The sequence below is a fragment of the Phalacrocorax carbo genome, chromosome 7 (genome assembly GCF_963921805.1).
Source record: "Phalacrocorax carbo chromosome 7, bPhaCar2.1, whole genome shotgun sequence".
In the NCBI taxonomy this organism is placed as follows: domain Eukaryota; kingdom Metazoa; phylum Chordata; class Aves; order Suliformes; family Phalacrocoracidae; genus Phalacrocorax; species Phalacrocorax carbo.
Window position 1 is genome coordinate 6,926,100 of NC_087519.1, and position 16,731 is coordinate 6,942,830.

Sequence of the window (16,731 nt, forward strand, 5' to 3'; positions counted from 1 at the left end):
TGTGATACTCCACATACACGTGGAGCTGTTTACACCCTCTTCATCTGGTTTACTCATTCTATTACCACAAGCCTTGTTCCAAAATTAAATCAATCTTACCAAACGCAAAGCTGCCTTTACCCCATTTCTCTATTAATGTCTTTTAATGACCCCTTTATGATCCTCTCTCTTTAGCCTGGCCTTTTTTGGCCATTTCTGAAAAAGCTTCAACTCTCCTTAATCTCCAGAGCAACCGCTTTCCCCTGAGCTCGCTTTGTTTCCAGTTTTGATTTTATACTCCCATGGTACTGCTCACTCTTCACATATTTGTTTACAGAACAAAAGCCACCAGTCTTTAAAAGCACTACAGAGTAGAAAACACCCCTTTTAGGTAATTTTATTCAGCTGTGCCAATAACAACAGCTATCTCTAGTCAATCCTACTGCGATGTGCAATTACTTTCTTGGAGTAAAAAGTAGTAAGACAGAACAAAGACATGCTTAAAACGTTACCTTCAGAAGATGATGTGGAAACACACAGAACAACTCCATTATGTTTTCAGACCTACATGGCATATAGTACAGATGAAGTACAGACACTTCTGCAATTTTCTTTCCAATCAACCAAATTTGTACTAAAATGGGTTGGCAACGCTCGTTACACTAAGGAGAACTATAAACACTGCCAACTAAGGCATATATAGATCAAAAACCTGTTTGTCTCTAAATCTGTGTTGCTTTGTGCTATGGGGAAAAGAAATGCAACTCATTCCCAGCAAAACCATCAATGTTTGAATGATATACATGGCAAAGGTAACTTACAGACAGCAAAGGGATGGCAACTTTTCCAAGAAAATCAGGGGGTTTATCTCCATCTTCATCAAATACTGTCACTTCCAGAACATCATGAATATCTTTAATAGGGCTGGAACAAAAAGTGGAGACACATAAAAAATAATATTCGATACACATGCACACAGGCTCCTCCACAAAGATCTGAGAATACTGTTTTACTAATTAAGTTTGTATTACCTTAGAGTATAAAACTAGCATTTAATTAAATTCCCCCAAAATATGAATCAAATGGTGGGTATTCCCCAAGCTTTCCCCTCATCTTTCCGTCCCATAACTAGGTGAAGAAAATAACTACCAGACAGTGACATTTTTTGTGCATTGATGTTGATGCTAACAGTGTAGAACTCGGCTCTCCAACAGAGAAGGCCGGTCACTGCAGAGGTCAAGGACTGAATTCAAAACCAGGCTTCAGGACACTAAAGAAATAATCTAGGAAACAAAACTTTTATAACTTAATTTGACTTGAACAATTACTGAACTATTATCCCCCTTTTAAGGTACTAACAAAACCACTTACTTTTAAAAATACCCTAACAACCCTAATTAAAGGCCAAATGTAAAATATTTTTGTTTCATTCAGTGCAAATGCTCTACTGATGTGTCAGCTGGCACTTAAGTATTTATCAGTTCATTAATAAATCACTCTCATTTGAGAACAGTTATATCTGTGTGCCTGCAAACGCATGGGTAACTGGGGACTTACGAGTTGCATTCATTATCTCCTCTTTTCCTTTTTCCATGGGCTAAAGAAAGAGGTAGCTGGTACAGTGTGTCTTTGCTGTTTAACTCAGTGCAGCTGTTCTGCCCAAAAGAAGGCTGTTTCAGAGCAGTCCTGCCCCTGAAACTTCTGCCTGGAACATGGTGGAGTTGCTCCTCATGGATCAGAGCCTTAACCTAAAAGCCACTTGGTTGTCTCTTCCAGCTAGCAGTCGTAGCGTGTTCTGTGATGTGACCCAGTGGCAGCCGAACAACCATGAAATGTACCATTTTTCAATACATTATGGCTTTAAAATACATCAAAACCTGCCACTTCTGCAACCATACTTCCATATTTCTCTCCAAAGCATTATAATTTTCCATATAATAAAGCTACCAGTAGTATAAAATATTAGACCCCCTCAGTGACACGGACAGATATGTGTGTTGCAGAAAATCTGAATATGATGGGAAGGGCTCTCTGGCAGTATTAAACACTCCAGCTGAAATGGATTCATCCGCTCAAAACAATCCACTCTGCTCCAAAATAAGTCTAAATCATCAATAGCTTTTAAGGCACTTAACTGAAATTTTTAAAACTGGCCAAAAATCTAAGGAGAGATGTGAGAGCCTGGCTGGCTCTGCAGATTTGGTGCTTGGACTAGCTGTGCATTAGCAATAAGAAAGTTAGAGACAGCCCGCAGCTGACATTTCTGAGACCCACAGGAAGTACAGACACAAACTTTCTTTTTAAATTAAATAATTTTGGATTCTTATTAGATCTATTTTGTTGGCTGAACATCCGACAAGACTCATCTGCTGGCACAATCTCAGAATAAACAGTGATGAGTGGAAGTTTCTTGAGAACAGACAAAGTAAGGGAAAGGACTCCAAAAGACATGCATTCAGCTGCAGCCATGAATTAAACAGAAATCCGTCAAGGTACTTCTGTCAAAGAGATCAGATACTTTTTATTGTGTTTGCATCATGCCCAGTATTTATGAATGTTGCGTTTGAAAGAATTCCACCATTCTCAAACTGTTCTGCCAGTGGAGACATGCAAATAGCATAAATGCCCCACTGCCAGTCCTCGCAGTTGCCTTCCTTGCCACAGACTACTACAGTCTTGGAGACGTTTCTCTAATTCACAAAAAAAACTTTCCCAGCATAAAGCAAGGTCAAAAATTGTGCTGCCTAAAAGAAATACCTAAATTATCACCTTCATAATTAATAAAGTTACCAAAAAAAAAAAAACAACTTTGCTTTCCCTAAAAATTTAACCTTCTAATTTGGGGTAAACTATGTTTGTCTAGTTTAGATTCAGAAGATATACCAGGAGCAACATGAGCCCTAATTTTCTGCTTGCTTACAGATTAAAGAAGTATTATTCTACAATGGTTCAATGAAACATTTTATTTTAAATTACGGAAACTGTAGGCGTGAGTATCTGGTCTCTACTTTCTGTTATATTATCTCTTGGATCCAGCTATGACTCCATTATGTCTAGTCATGATTCTTCCTATAAATATCACAGTAATTTTTCTTTTAATGACTTCTATTAATAAACTCCATGCAAGAACTAGTAAAAGGCAAAAGGCTTAATTGAGTTATATTTGATATTTCTCCAACAACCTCTCTGACTATGAAAAAATGACATAGCTTAAACTTGACATTTGTATTTTCCCAGAGTCGATAGCTTTTAGAGTTAAGCTGCTAACTGTGTGGTGTTGCCGTGTGTTTCCAAAAGCAATCCACTTACAACGTGAAAACTTTGTTCCACTCTGGATTGAGGTTCTTGTAAACAGTGTGTGTTTGAAGACTGTCATTTCCCAGCTCTAATACACAGAAAGGATCACTTTTACCTAGGGAAAGATCAGATGGGGGGAGGAACAAACATAAAATAGAAAAATGAAGTGGGTCAGTTATTGTATTTAGCATGAACACTGTTTCTTTGCAGTAGGATTGAAGAAGTGACTGGCCAAATAAAAATACGATCCATTTCAGACAACTGCAAATTGCCTCGCTCTGTTGGAATGACTTCCTAAATAAACAGTATCTCCGATGCATCCTCAGTCCTAGAAACTCTAACACTTACCTTATAACTCATTCGGGTGGCTTCACTCTAATATCTGAAATCTGAGACTTACTGTGAATCATCTCTAAGTCTTTATAGCAAGAAAAAAATCTGCTCACGTTGACAATTATTCAGACGACATTATGAAAGCAGTACCGTCATTCTGACTCAGGTAAGCATCAGTGCTGCAGCTACAGCTCTCTACTTTAGCCTCTGCTTAGAGTTTGTGGTCGTCTTCAGTTGATGACAGTACCCACGCCATGAGAAGAGAAGCACAGCACTGTGTCTGGGTCAGTAGCATTTCTTCAATCAGTTCCACGTGAGCAGGTCCTTGAAGCTATGAAGACCCTATACAGTGCCACAGCTTAAACAAAACCCAACATCAACCGGAGAATCCATGTGTGAACCAGGTATCGTACTTAAAGCAAACCAACCCCTCAAAACAAACAAAAAAAACCCCAACCTCCTTTCGAAAGAAAGATGTCAAAGTGAAACCTATTATGGTGAAGACATGTTTGCTAATGTATTTTTTTTTTTTTGATAACTCACATTAGACGAATTTGTAGCTTTCACAATTTATTGCAGCTCAGCAGTTTCCATCGTGAACAGAATACCCTTTATCAGCATGTCTGGCTCAGTATCTGAATTAATCTCATCTTCAGTGTTCATGTATAACTCAGCCACAGACACTCCAGCCTAACTTTTATGTAGGCAACTAAATATGCCAGCGAGGCAGGGATTTAGCTAGCAGACAAAAAGGATATTTAGGCAAAAGCTGTCTTTTTCTTAATCCTTATTTTTAGTATTATTAAAGCAGAGCGCTTAAGGTTCTTCCTCTGAGAAGTTTATACACTGAACAGGAATCTTTTCAGTATGTAAGCAATGGATATTAACTAGTCAATACTGGTAAAGTTTAAAGACCATGTGTATTACTGGAATCTATTTGTCTTCTCCTTCTCAGCTTACGTGCCCATTCTCTGATAAGTGTGGAAAATGCATGTTGCCTTTCAGAGAAACTGCTTGAAATGCAAACTGGTATATGCCAAAAACAATCCCACTGTATAATTTGGTATTCTGAATGCTATTTTTTGGTCAGTGAGCAAATGCAGTGTTTGAGAATAACTCTCATGCGTACACAGAAAACATCCAACAAAGCAGAAAGTCATTTTCACGTCAACAAAACTATTATCTAGGAATATAAAAGTATGGAAGGCTCACACTGGGCTTGCTGTGGCTGGAGAGCTTCTACATATTTGATATATCTGTGTTGAAACTAGCCTAAAATTTAAATCTCATGGATTTTCAAAACACTGTTCAAAACCAAAGCAGATACTATGTTGTTTTCTGATAGCTATTATTATAGTAGGCTAAAAACTTGCAATTAAAATCCATAATGCCGACATATAATCAACTGACAACAGAAATCCAAATCACACGAAAATCCAATCTTTACTGTGGGAATAAGGTATAAGGTGGCATTACAGTTATCAGATAACTGGTCTGCAGAAGCTCACCTACGCAAGACTCATGACTGCTGTAGGACAGGACAGGGAGGGGATGCTACCTGCTCGCACTGCTCCTCAATTAACCCTTGGAAATCTTTGTACCCCTTATTGTCTCTGCAATTATCCCTTTATCAGATTTTTAGCTGGACTTTGAATTTACTTTTATCAATAACAATAAATCTGAGCAGTCTCCCTGGCAATGCAGGAACTATGGCACTGCTCTAGGAGGGCTCTATTATGGAAGCCCATAATTGCTGCACTAATCATTTATGAATGGCTCAGAACAGATAATTAATCTTTATGTCTCTCATTTCACGATCAGAAATTATGCTATTTTTACCTAAAATGGCTGCATCCTTTTGCAATTTGGTGGGTCTATTACTGCATAATACTAGGATATTTTCAGCACTGCCATTGAAAAACAATTTGTCATTTGCTTCATGAATCAGGCTCAAAGCCTGGGTTATTTTGAATATAATGACAGACTGAGTAACCTTTTACTTAAGCAGAATTTCATTCTGTGCTATGCACAAGGAATGTGTGTCACATACTCTGTATGAAAAGTCTTTGAATTGCAGAATCAAGAACCTGCATGTCTCTTCCAATGTTCATTATCCACCCACATGCTCCTGTTTAAGTACTGAGGGAAAGGGGGCCAAATCCATCACTGATGCAACTGCATTAGCAGCAGTGAAGTTTTCCAGAGGGTAAATAACCTCCTGGGCTCAGCTTTTTTTCCTGGGCACTGTCTATATTAAAAACCTCCCATATTTCTAGGTAGCCCTAGCCTTGCCATTTGCCAAAGGTTCTGCTTTGCTCTGGTACACTGCTTATTAAATCGGTTGGTAAGGTGCAGTTACACTCCTAATAGATGTATACATTACGTCAATTTAGAAATGCATTTCTGTACAAGCTAACGTTCATTATTGGCAGGGGTTTTTTTGTTTGTTTTCAAATTAAGTTCTTCAGGTTTTTTAAGTACTGCTGTCTCCAGTAACCACTTTTTCTTTATTCCCCCCTCCCACTGCAGGGTTAAGCAGGGAATTGAAACCGAAATAGTATTGTGATTAATGTTGGCCTTTCTCCTTCGGTCCTTATTTTAGGAGCAGCGTTCTCATATGTTACAATGTCTGCATGAATACCAGAGAATGGAGCGGGAGTGTTTTCTCTCTAGTATCTTTCCTGCTTTTATCAACAAGTTATCTAAAAAAAATGATTATGTCAGCAAATATACAACACACAATGCTGTGTCTGTGAATTACAAGCTGCTGCACAATACAGAGGGGAATTAAAAGGTCTCCAGAATTCTGGAGAAGATGATAATAAAAATAATAATATCCAGGCATTCACTCCAGATATGTATCAATTCCCTAGACCTTCCCTGGAGAAACAATACAAGGTCATATTTTTGGTGTCCATTGCTGTCAGGACCAAGCACAATTTGAGGTACAGCGCAGTGGAAAACCCATTCTTTCTTGGAGTAAGAGCACCAGAAAGATCATCCCAAACTGAAGCCTCAAACAAGTGGTAAGAGAAACCATCGCACTCACTTCCCCATCGCTGGCAAACTTTCTTTATCAGGTGACAGCCTGCAGCACCACCCAAACCCACACGCTCAGCACAGTGTCAGATGCCCCTCCAAATCCTTCAGTCTCATTCACAAACTCACAAAGCATCTGATAAAAGATGGAGAGGCTGCTTTGCAGGCACCATCATTTATATCGACTCTTACTTTACATATTCCTGCTGAAAAATACAACAGCACACCATGCTAAGTGCTGTTATTGGTCACGCTGCTCAGATCTAAAGGGGAAAACAGATTTCCACCCATTGGACCTTCCCACATACTTTTGGGAGTCAAAACCATTTGGTATCTCAGTTCCCTGCGGCAGGTTTCACCACTGGAATAACGATATTTAATTTTCCTCGATCAACTGACAGTACTGCACAAAGTCTAAGTTGCACTCACGATATACTATGGCATTTCACAGTATATTATAGAATCATAGAATCATTAAGGTTGGAAAAGACCTCTAGGATCATCAAGTCCCACCACCAACCCAACACCCCCAGGCCTCCTAAACCATGGCCAAAGTGCCACATCTACATGGTTTTTTAACACCTCCAGGAATGGCAACTCCACCACCTCTCCGGGCAGCCTGTTCCAATGCTTAAATTTTATTACTATAGCGCCATATGCTGGAAAATAATAATAAAAAAATACCTGCAAAATCTGCTGCCAACAGGTCCACTGCCTTTAAAACTTTAACTTGTAAGAAGCCAATGTCCTTTATGTCTCGAAAGGAATTCTTTATACACTGCAAGGAGGAAAGCATAAAGATATATTTTGTTTGTAATCCAGTAAGAAGCAGAAAATATTGAACTACTAACTGTCTTACATTTTCATATCCATCACTATTTCTGTGGTGTTTCATTTCAGCAGCTGATATACCCATAAACACATCTCCACTATCCCAGCCTCACTGCACCATGACCCCGAGGTTCACAACTTCACACGCCACCCGCTCCTAAGGAAATTCTCCATTCACATAAGTTACATGTTAACTCTATGGTGGAGACTGAAAGGAGCCCCGCGTCTTTATGCAAGTATCATTTACCCATTAAAACAGAAAATGTCAGGAAGGCAGCACGCTCACTTGGGAGTGAGGAATCTGTCCTCAAAGGTAACTTTGACTTGGACTGTGCAAATTCCTCATGTCTTAGTCTCTCACCCGATTGTAGAGAGATAGACATGCTTACTCCTCCTCGCCCAGCTTTTGAGGGTTGAGGCATGGAAGTCATCACATGGGTTTATCTTCCAACAGTTGATATTCCAGAACATATCCTCCCCAAAGGAGGAAAGAAAGTTAAATATCCTATGACGTCTCTGCGATACTCAGTGTGTCTCATTCCCCATGGTAATCTCTTAATATAATTCAAGCTTGCAAAGAAAAGTATTAGTTGAAAACTCAACAAATACAAGCAGCCAAATTGCTTGGGTCTATCTGCCCTGCCAATCTCCTTGTCATTCTAAACATAATAACTATGCTGTGCAATAGTTTTCTCTTGTAGGAGACATGTTATTATGACTGGACACATTTTTTTTCCTGTAATTTTGACTACTTTCATAACTGAAGGAGAAAAAAATGCAAACTCACATAGCGCTGTAAAATCTGTTGCCTTTCACTGGGGTCTCCCAAAGGGCAGACACACAGATCAGAGATAGACACTCCCGTACACGGGGCAACAGCAATCAGCATTAGCAGGGACCCCGGATGTTTTTCCAGAGGCAGCTCTAAGCAATTGGTCTGCTTCGTTGGCAGGGCAGTAATGTCAACTTGGCACCTAGAATGACATTGCCACGGGTTAATAAGAAAAAGGAGCTGGAAAAAAGAAATAAAGCAACATTTATATTGATTTCAAGTAGCAAGCCGGGACCAGAACTTATTCCTTGTTCAGGATGGAAAGAATGCAAAAAAATTTTAAAAAGCATCTCAAAATTAAACATGGGAAACCAATTAGCCAGTTTCTATTGCACTTACTGTCAGTTTTGCTTTCTGGTTCACCTACTGGTAAGCAGAGGTAAAAGGTTTGGGCTCTAAGTACAGTAGGAACACTTAACTCTGGCCTGCCTCACTTCCCCTCTAAAATCCCCTAGTGCTTTGTGATGGATTTGAAACACAATTTTATTTCACCTAGGGGAAAAGAAAAGGGGCAAACGCAAAATTTAAAACATTAGGCTAAAATAGATTAGTTTCTTTAAAGTCACATAATCCATTTTATGCTACATTATACTGTATGCCCCAATCTCTTTTACAAGCCTTACTAGAGCTACATTCTCAGCGTACTGTTATATTTCCCAAAGGGAAGGATTGTCTTAAAAGTCCCCCCCAATCCATGCACGTAATATGTATAATTAACCTGATACTTTCCCCAAAAAAATAAAAATAAGAAGGAAAAGAGAAACATTCATAAAGAGACAATAATAAAAGGTGAGTATGGGCTAAAGCAGGGAGAGATCACTACACAGCCTAAGTGAAGGGAGCGGTTAAACGCAACAGAAAGCCTAATCACTTGGCTCGGCTAAATGCCTTCTATTTAGAAGTCCAGTAAATGGAGTGGAACTTTTCTGAATCTCCGTGGGGCTTGGCTTTTAAGAACAGGCTGAACAAAAGTTACAGAAGAAAAAGAAAAAAAATTAAGGAAGGAGAAGCTTTGTTGCTACAGTGCAAGGGGAGGCACATTTCTCAAAGGGATGGCGAGCGGATGATGGAGAGCGAGAGCTTTCGCTCCGCTTAATGCCTACCGACAAGTTTTTATTTAAACTAAACTTGTTAAGGTGTTGTCTTAATAGGCTAAAATTCCACGGGGTTCCCCCAGGTGGGTTTCTTCTGGGTAAATGGTGCATGTAGTGTTCCTGATTGATCCCATTCCAGTAGTAGAGCTGGAGCGGTTTATACCCATCTGCTATAAATTGCATGCTTTCCGCTTCTTAACAGCCTATTTTCTGCAAATGCTAAGGGGGGCAAAAAAAAAAAAACCAAACCCAAAACATTTCAGCCTGAAAACCCAAACTATGTTATGAAGTAAAAGTCACTGCTCTGATGAGTTTATAAGTCATCCAGTAGTCCCACATAATAAAGCATAGATCTTTGTGTAAGAGTCTTCTGACCAGAATCAATGGGGATGACTTTGCCTTAAGTGTGCTCTTTGCTATTCACCACACTGAACATACAACAGGTTGCAAGTTTACTCTTATTAACTGCTTTCGAGTGCTTTGAAAGAGAAAGAAAATAAACCAGGAAGAGTACCAACGCTGCACGGCGCGTAGGCTGCCTCTCAACACAATTCCTAAGTGAGAGAGGTTGCATTTAAAACTCATTGCTCTGCCTAGACTCTTCAGAAAGATATGACAAGAGAAGATAGAGCAGAAGGGAAAACAAAACAACAACAAAAAAGGCAAGCCTTTGACAGAAAGACCTTGTCAATTCCACACTGGAGGTCAACATCCCCTTGGCTGCATTAACACAGTTGCTTCTCAGGCTGCAGCGGTTTTGCTGATACTTTAGGTATCAGTGCAAAAGGGGGAATATATCTTTATCTTGGGGTTTTGTTGGTGCAGTTTTTTGGGGGTTTTAGTTTGGTTTGGGATTTTTTTTTGTTGGTGGTGTTTTCCTTTTTGGTTTTTTTTGTTGGGTTTGTTTTTTTTTTTTTTGAGGTGAAGAAACTGAAGCAATGAGAGGGGAAAACTCAGGGTCACCCAGCTGGTCTGTGATTCAGCTGGCAATACAGGCCACATCTCCCACATCAGCATTTCATACACCACCCACTCAACAGAGTCCACAGCTGGGAAAAGCTGCATTTGCTTTTTTAGGTTAAGAACTTTCCACGGGGTAAAAGAGAAAAGACGACTCGTTCAGACTGCGATGCATCTCACACCAATAGATAACCTCAGAAATGTCTCGTATCTCAAAGACAAGGTTAAATATAATTCTAGCTTGCTTCGGCAAATTGGAATTGTTTCTCTTATTAAAAGAATTTGATTAGCCAAAGGTCAAAGAAAAGATTGAGTATAAAGGGCGTAGGGGTAGGAGGGACGCACATGTGGAGGGGAAAACAGCAGGAGGTGGAATATAAGCATTTCTTCTTCAAATCATGTCTGATTTCCGTGTAAACTAACTTCCTTAAAACATCTGTGTTCACTCAAGGTGATGGTATGCCTCTGTATTTTCTTTTGAGGAACTGAAAAGAAAATCCACATTTGCACTTGCAAATGGCAAAAGGCTTAAGGAAAAAAAAGACAACCTGTTTCATTTAGGTTATACAACATAATTGATCAGACTGCAAAGAATGCAGCTTGGTAAAACAATTAGGCATTCAATTTACTATATAAATTCAGCAGCTTCCACACAAACACTTCTACGCTATTAGAATGAGTCTAATGATTTCCAAACTACTTCCCCCATCCTCCTGAAGCAGAAACTCTTGCTTTTCCTTCTTTGTCAGCTTTCTATCTGCAAGAGCTTATTACAGATAATTATTTCACAGGGTAGTGGTAAGAGACTATGGTGATGGGCACAGTATAAAACTAACGGAGGCAATCTGCTTTTTGCTCAAAAATTGCCCGAATGCAAAGAGCAAAACTCTCAAATTATTTGTGTTTTAGGTGATACAAATGATCTCCCGAGTTAATTCTCAAAATTGTAATCCTATCTCAGAATAGGATAGCTCTGCTTGTTGTCATCATTTGCCACATTACATATTAAATTCAGGTATAATCTTTCACCCACATGGCTATAAGCATGATCTATAGGGGATACAGTTCTGAAAGTTGAGTGCATTATGCACACAAATGTATCACTTTTTTAAAAAAAAAAAACACAATTAATTAAATGCTTTCCTTCCTCCTCCTGATCAATATTTAGGTCTACACCTCTATATAGACCTCTAGTCCCGTAGAGGATTATACCACAGCTTTAGTTCTCATTTAAGGCCATTCTTTGCACTTACAGACCTCATCTTTAGCTGCCAAATTTTTTTTGCCCTTTTTTATTAATTTTGCAGAGAAATATTACTTGAGAACACTATTCAGTAAATCTGAGGTTAAATTATTTTTTTTTTAACTTTATCAGGGAATCAAATATTAAAATTCCACTAAAAGGTGCCTCTCACCAGTAATCATGGAGTTGTATTTTATTACTCAATCCACAGTTCATCAAATTATGATGAGTAAGTGTCCTTAAATATATATAAATACTTATGAAAAAAATCAGCACAAACCATTGACACTTTTCCCCCCCCGCAGAACTCTTGAAAGCCGGTCACAAAAGAGGCCAGAATCATTATCACAGTATAGAGTAAGGTGCATCTATGATTAAATTTGGGAAGGAATTTCAAATGCCACAAGTGTCAGGGAGACACTTAATAAGGCCTTATTGTGATTTATTCTACAGGTAAGTTTTGGTTGCCTGATTCTTCCCAAATTGATAACATTTAAATGGAAGGTTTGGACGGAGCTGTAGTGGATTTTACTGCTCCATCACCGCAGCATGGTCCTTAAAATAAGCATTGTTTCTTGTTGCAAAGACACTGTTTCCTGGAAACATTTATCATAAAGATATTGGATGCACTCCAATCTCATAGCTCATGGTCTTAAGACTAGCAGTTTTTTGTAAAACCTCTTTCTTGAGGTAAATATGTGAAGAAAAAACCCTAATGTTTTGCAGCATCGCTTTTTTCAAAACATCCCTCAATACAGAAACACTCGCTAACAACTTGGCATAAACAATTTAACTCTGCCTGGACAAATTCTGCACATGTTAACACCTTTGTTTATTAATATACACTAACATCATCTCCTGTTTATAGCATGCCTCTTATCCCAAAGGACAGAAAAAGTGCTCAGTAAGTGTTACTAACAGTTCTGTGCAGACTAAATAGAGGGATTATTTCATCCAGCACCAAAACACAGCTACCCCTCAGCGTTGGACCCTGGCAGCTGAACCACTCTATGCTGCAGTATTTTAAGCCAGGAAGAGAAACTGGATCCAGCTGAAAATCTAAGGAGGACACAGGTAGGCTGAAGGTAATAATTTAACTTGCGGTGTGCACTGTGAGGGTTCATTTCGTGATAGGAGAAGGGTGACATAAAATGGCACCGAATGTTTCTTCACACTAATTCAGAAGCAGACAAAGGCCCCAGGTGTTAGTGTTTAGTACCGGAGGTCTAACACATTTATTATTCTACATGTTCCATAGTCTCCAGAGATGCTTCAGGTCCTATTTCAAGAACAATATTTTACCTTGAAACCAAATTATGCCTGGGAGAAGAGCCATGTTCCAGGGGCTTAAGGCATCCATCCTACATGAAATCCTGGGTCTAAAGGAATTAACAGAAGTCTTTATTCCACAAAAGTTCAGCAGTCTGGGTTATCAGACATGACTCCACCTTGTGCATCTCCTCAACTTCATTTATATGTTAAATATACATATATATATAAGGGTCTAACCAACACAGTTTAACCTACATGGCTCCGAGGGAGCATAATGAATTCTAACTCTATCCACAAACCGATCACAGACTTTTTCATTAAGACCCAGAAAATTGTATCTTTTCCTTAAAACCATGCAAATTATTTGGAGGCAGTTGGGTTGTACTGCTGTTCGTAATGACCGAACATAACCCACAAACATTTTACTAAAGAATCTTTCTTACAATGATGTTGTGAAATTCAGAAATCTCAAAACTCAACTTGGAAGTCACGGAGACAATAAACATGGCACCTCATAATGCTTTTTGTCTACAGAATCCTCTTCCAGATTAGACTGCACTTGAACCCTTCATAAAAATGTTATTTTTTGGATGTCAAAAGTTTCTACACTGTACAAGCAAGGCTTGTTATTATGCGCTTGGTGTTTACCTATTCTTGCAGTCGCTCTTTAAAATCTAGTATAATTTTTCCCTGTTTTGATGCTATAGAAAAATTGCTGTGCTTAAGGCAACAACAGTAACATTTTTTCTCTAGATAGACAGCAAAAATAACTTGAAGGTAAATCTAACATACATGGGCTTTCCCAGTGCTGAAACCTTTAATAATAGAATAAGCATTTTGCTGATAATTTTTCTTCCCCCCACTGAACGCCACCTGCCAGAAACCAGTACAGGAAAAAGAAAAAAAAACAGGGGGGAGGGGGCAGGAGAACGTAAGGAAGAATTGCTCCAGCATCAGGGAGACTGAACAGAGGCAAACCACAAACACTGATACATTTCCTAACCCTAAACAGAATATCAGAAGTAATAAAAGTAACTGTGAGCATGGAAGGAACAGATTCATCTTCAGCCTCTTCTCCATGTGATGAGCAATAGCATTCAGCCAGAAAGCATTTCCTGCTCTGCAAAACCACAAACATTTGCAGAGCCAAAGGGCATTGTTCTTTTCAGTGAATAGTTTCAAACTATTTGAATGCTTAAAGTAAGAGAATGTTCTTATGAGTTACTGTTATTTAGTCAGCAAGTTGTGAAACGCTTGCCAGGTGAGAATGGCAAACAACTGCAGACAGGACCCCTGCCCCTAAGAATTCAGAGGTTGTGGCACTGACCCTGCAAGCAGATAAGCACGGACAGACCGAAGAGGGGCTCCGATAAATTAAATGGTTCTTGGAGCTGCTGCATGTAGCCAACCGTGCAGATGCAGTTTGGGGCTGTGGGCCCAGAGGACAACACTGCAAGCCAAAAGAAGGGAGCAGGCAACCAGAGGAAAGATATGGTGACTACTAGGAAACCAAGAGTGTACTAATCCTGCACAAAATAAGGAGTTAGAGTAGAGGGAAAAGAGCAGGACACAAGAGTAGGAACTATATTCTCTTCCCATTAAGAAATTAAAACAAAAAGTTCAACTGCTAACCCACAAAAACTCTCATCTGCTAACGTGGCATAAGATCATTACTTGAGAATTTGAAGCTATAATAAGATAACACAGTGGGACAGAATCCAGTATCATCAGGAGATGGGTAAATCACCTGTGAGGCTGCCCCTGAAAATGATGTTTCAAACAACATGAGCTTGTGCAATGGCGTGGGGCACCAAACCCAAGAGGTCAGTCCTTTGTGGCAATGGGGAAGAGCTTACCCAAATAAAGCAAACCCAGGTAACAGGACCCATGTGTAAAGGAGGCTACAAGAAAACACCACCAAGCTGCACACAGAGAAAAGGGACGCCAGTGCCACTCTCAAAAGAAGCACAAAGATCCCCAAGCTGCCACCAGCCTGAAGCAGCAAATCAGCCCTGCAGAGCACAATGGGTCTGGAGCAATATCGCCATGCAAATGCAGACAACTACTGCCTCCTTTCTGCCACCGGCTCTCCCAGAAACAGCTGCCCCTGAGCTCCTACGGTATTGTGGGTTTTACAGTCAGCACTGTGGTGTCAGCTTGGGTGTCTCCACATTCAGGTCATGGTTAATCAGTTACCCAGTAATAGGTTTTGATAAACATGCCCTTAAAAAGGCACCTGGACATGACAGGAGTAAAGAGAGAAACAGCCAGTATGATACTGGTAATGAAAATAATTTGATCCATTTTAAAAATAACAATAAAAATCACATCATCTTCTGTACTTACGCCCCCATAACAAAACACCAACTTACGTTCCCAAAAGCTCCTCGTGCTTTTTGTTATCCTTTCTCCAGACCTCAATGTCCAACATATCCTTCCTGTCAGAGAAGTAGTGAAAATCAAACTGTTCCCTCCACTGAGGATTTGCACTCTTACACAGTGTCTAGAAAACATGCAGTTATAATATTTACTTTTCTTAAACGGTACTTATTTCCACAGTAAAGCACATATCAATTCTTCTACAAGAACAAGGCTGGATATTAGGGCATCAGGTGTTACTAAGATCATTCCAGCCAAAGCTCCCCAGCCCATCATGAAAAGCCTTATCTATCTTAAAAAAAAAACACCTCTTTCCTCTCTCCCAATAGTGATAAATACACAAGCATGACATGAACGAATGGCTGGAGAAATTCTGAAATACAAGGTCGATCCACTAGCTCCACTTTCAGTAGACCACGGTCATCATTCAACCTCACTCACACACTGGGAGGAATCAAGAATAGACCTTCTGAGGCCAATCAACTGAAAACAGGTTTGAATGAATTCAGGAATCCAAACCAGTATTTTTTACCCTTCTGCGTCAAGATATAGGCAAAGAGCAGCCTTGAAATTATTAACACCCTGTTAATTTGATATCTGTAAATTGTCCCTCCGCGTTCAGTGAGATTGTTCGTGTGTTCAGGTTACTCTGAGTATTCACTGCACTGGGAGTTAAGTCACTTGCAATTCTTATTCCACTACACCGCCCACCATCAGTATCGGCATAGCCACTGAGAAAACAGGAGATAGGATTAGCCGGACCATGACAGAGATTTCTCCCACCTTGTCTGCTTTTCTAGACCACGAGAGATTGCACTTCATAAGTTGAATAAACTCCAGGTAAGAACGTGAAGTACTGGCGATTTGAAGTCGTATTAGGGTGCAAAGGCAGCAGCCTTTGCTGGACCCCAGACAAAACACGAAGCAATTAACTCACTGCAGACAATGTTGTACTTGACTCCCCTTTTTAAACTTTTTAATTTTCTGTGACTGCAAACAGTGCAGTCTTGCAGATTCATGACATGGGCTATGGACCATTAAAGAGAAACATAAAAAGGGATCTTAACGGGAATAACGTATATTTATTCTAAAATAACTAAACCATTTGTTATTTTTCAAAGCTGCTTTTCTAAATAAAAACATTCTATCGTGACCTTGGTTCGAGGTCCGATGTGGCAGACAGAGTGCAGGTTTCAGATGCGCCTACAGCAGAACACTATGTTCTGTGAACTCGCTCTGTACATTTTGTACAGGAGGCGGTTTGTTTGTTTCCTCCTCCTCCCTCTGCACTTCCAGTTCGTGACATGCAGATCTCTTGCTTTCTCAACAGAATATTATTTTAATTATAGCCCCTCTCTTTATTAGACTTTGGAAATTAAATAGATATCTTTGGGAACCCCATTCCTTTCTTAGATTCCCATGAAACAGTACTGGATGCAAGTAAACACAGCCTAAAAGAATAAAAATTCAAA

At 39.5% G+C, this 16,731-nt stretch overlaps 1 protein-coding gene across 1 annotated transcript in view; it reads right to left on the reverse strand.

Moving 5' to 3' along the window:
• Window positions 1-16,731, reverse strand: part of MCTP2 (multiple C2 and transmembrane domain containing 2) — a 107,471-nt gene that overhangs the window by 59,376 nt on the left and 31,364 nt on the right. Inside the window, exons 9-13 of the mRNA XM_064456166.1 lie at window positions 15,253-15,383; window positions 8,267-8,453; window positions 7,333-7,426; window positions 3,289-3,391; window positions 801-903 (exon numbers count right to left, since the gene is read on the reverse strand). Coding sequence (XP_064312236.1) covers window positions 801-903; window positions 3,289-3,391; window positions 7,333-7,426; window positions 8,267-8,453; window positions 15,253-15,383 — 618 coding nt within the window. The remainder of the gene's footprint in view (window positions 1-800; window positions 904-3,288; window positions 3,392-7,332; window positions 7,427-8,266; window positions 8,454-15,252; window positions 15,384-16,731) is intronic.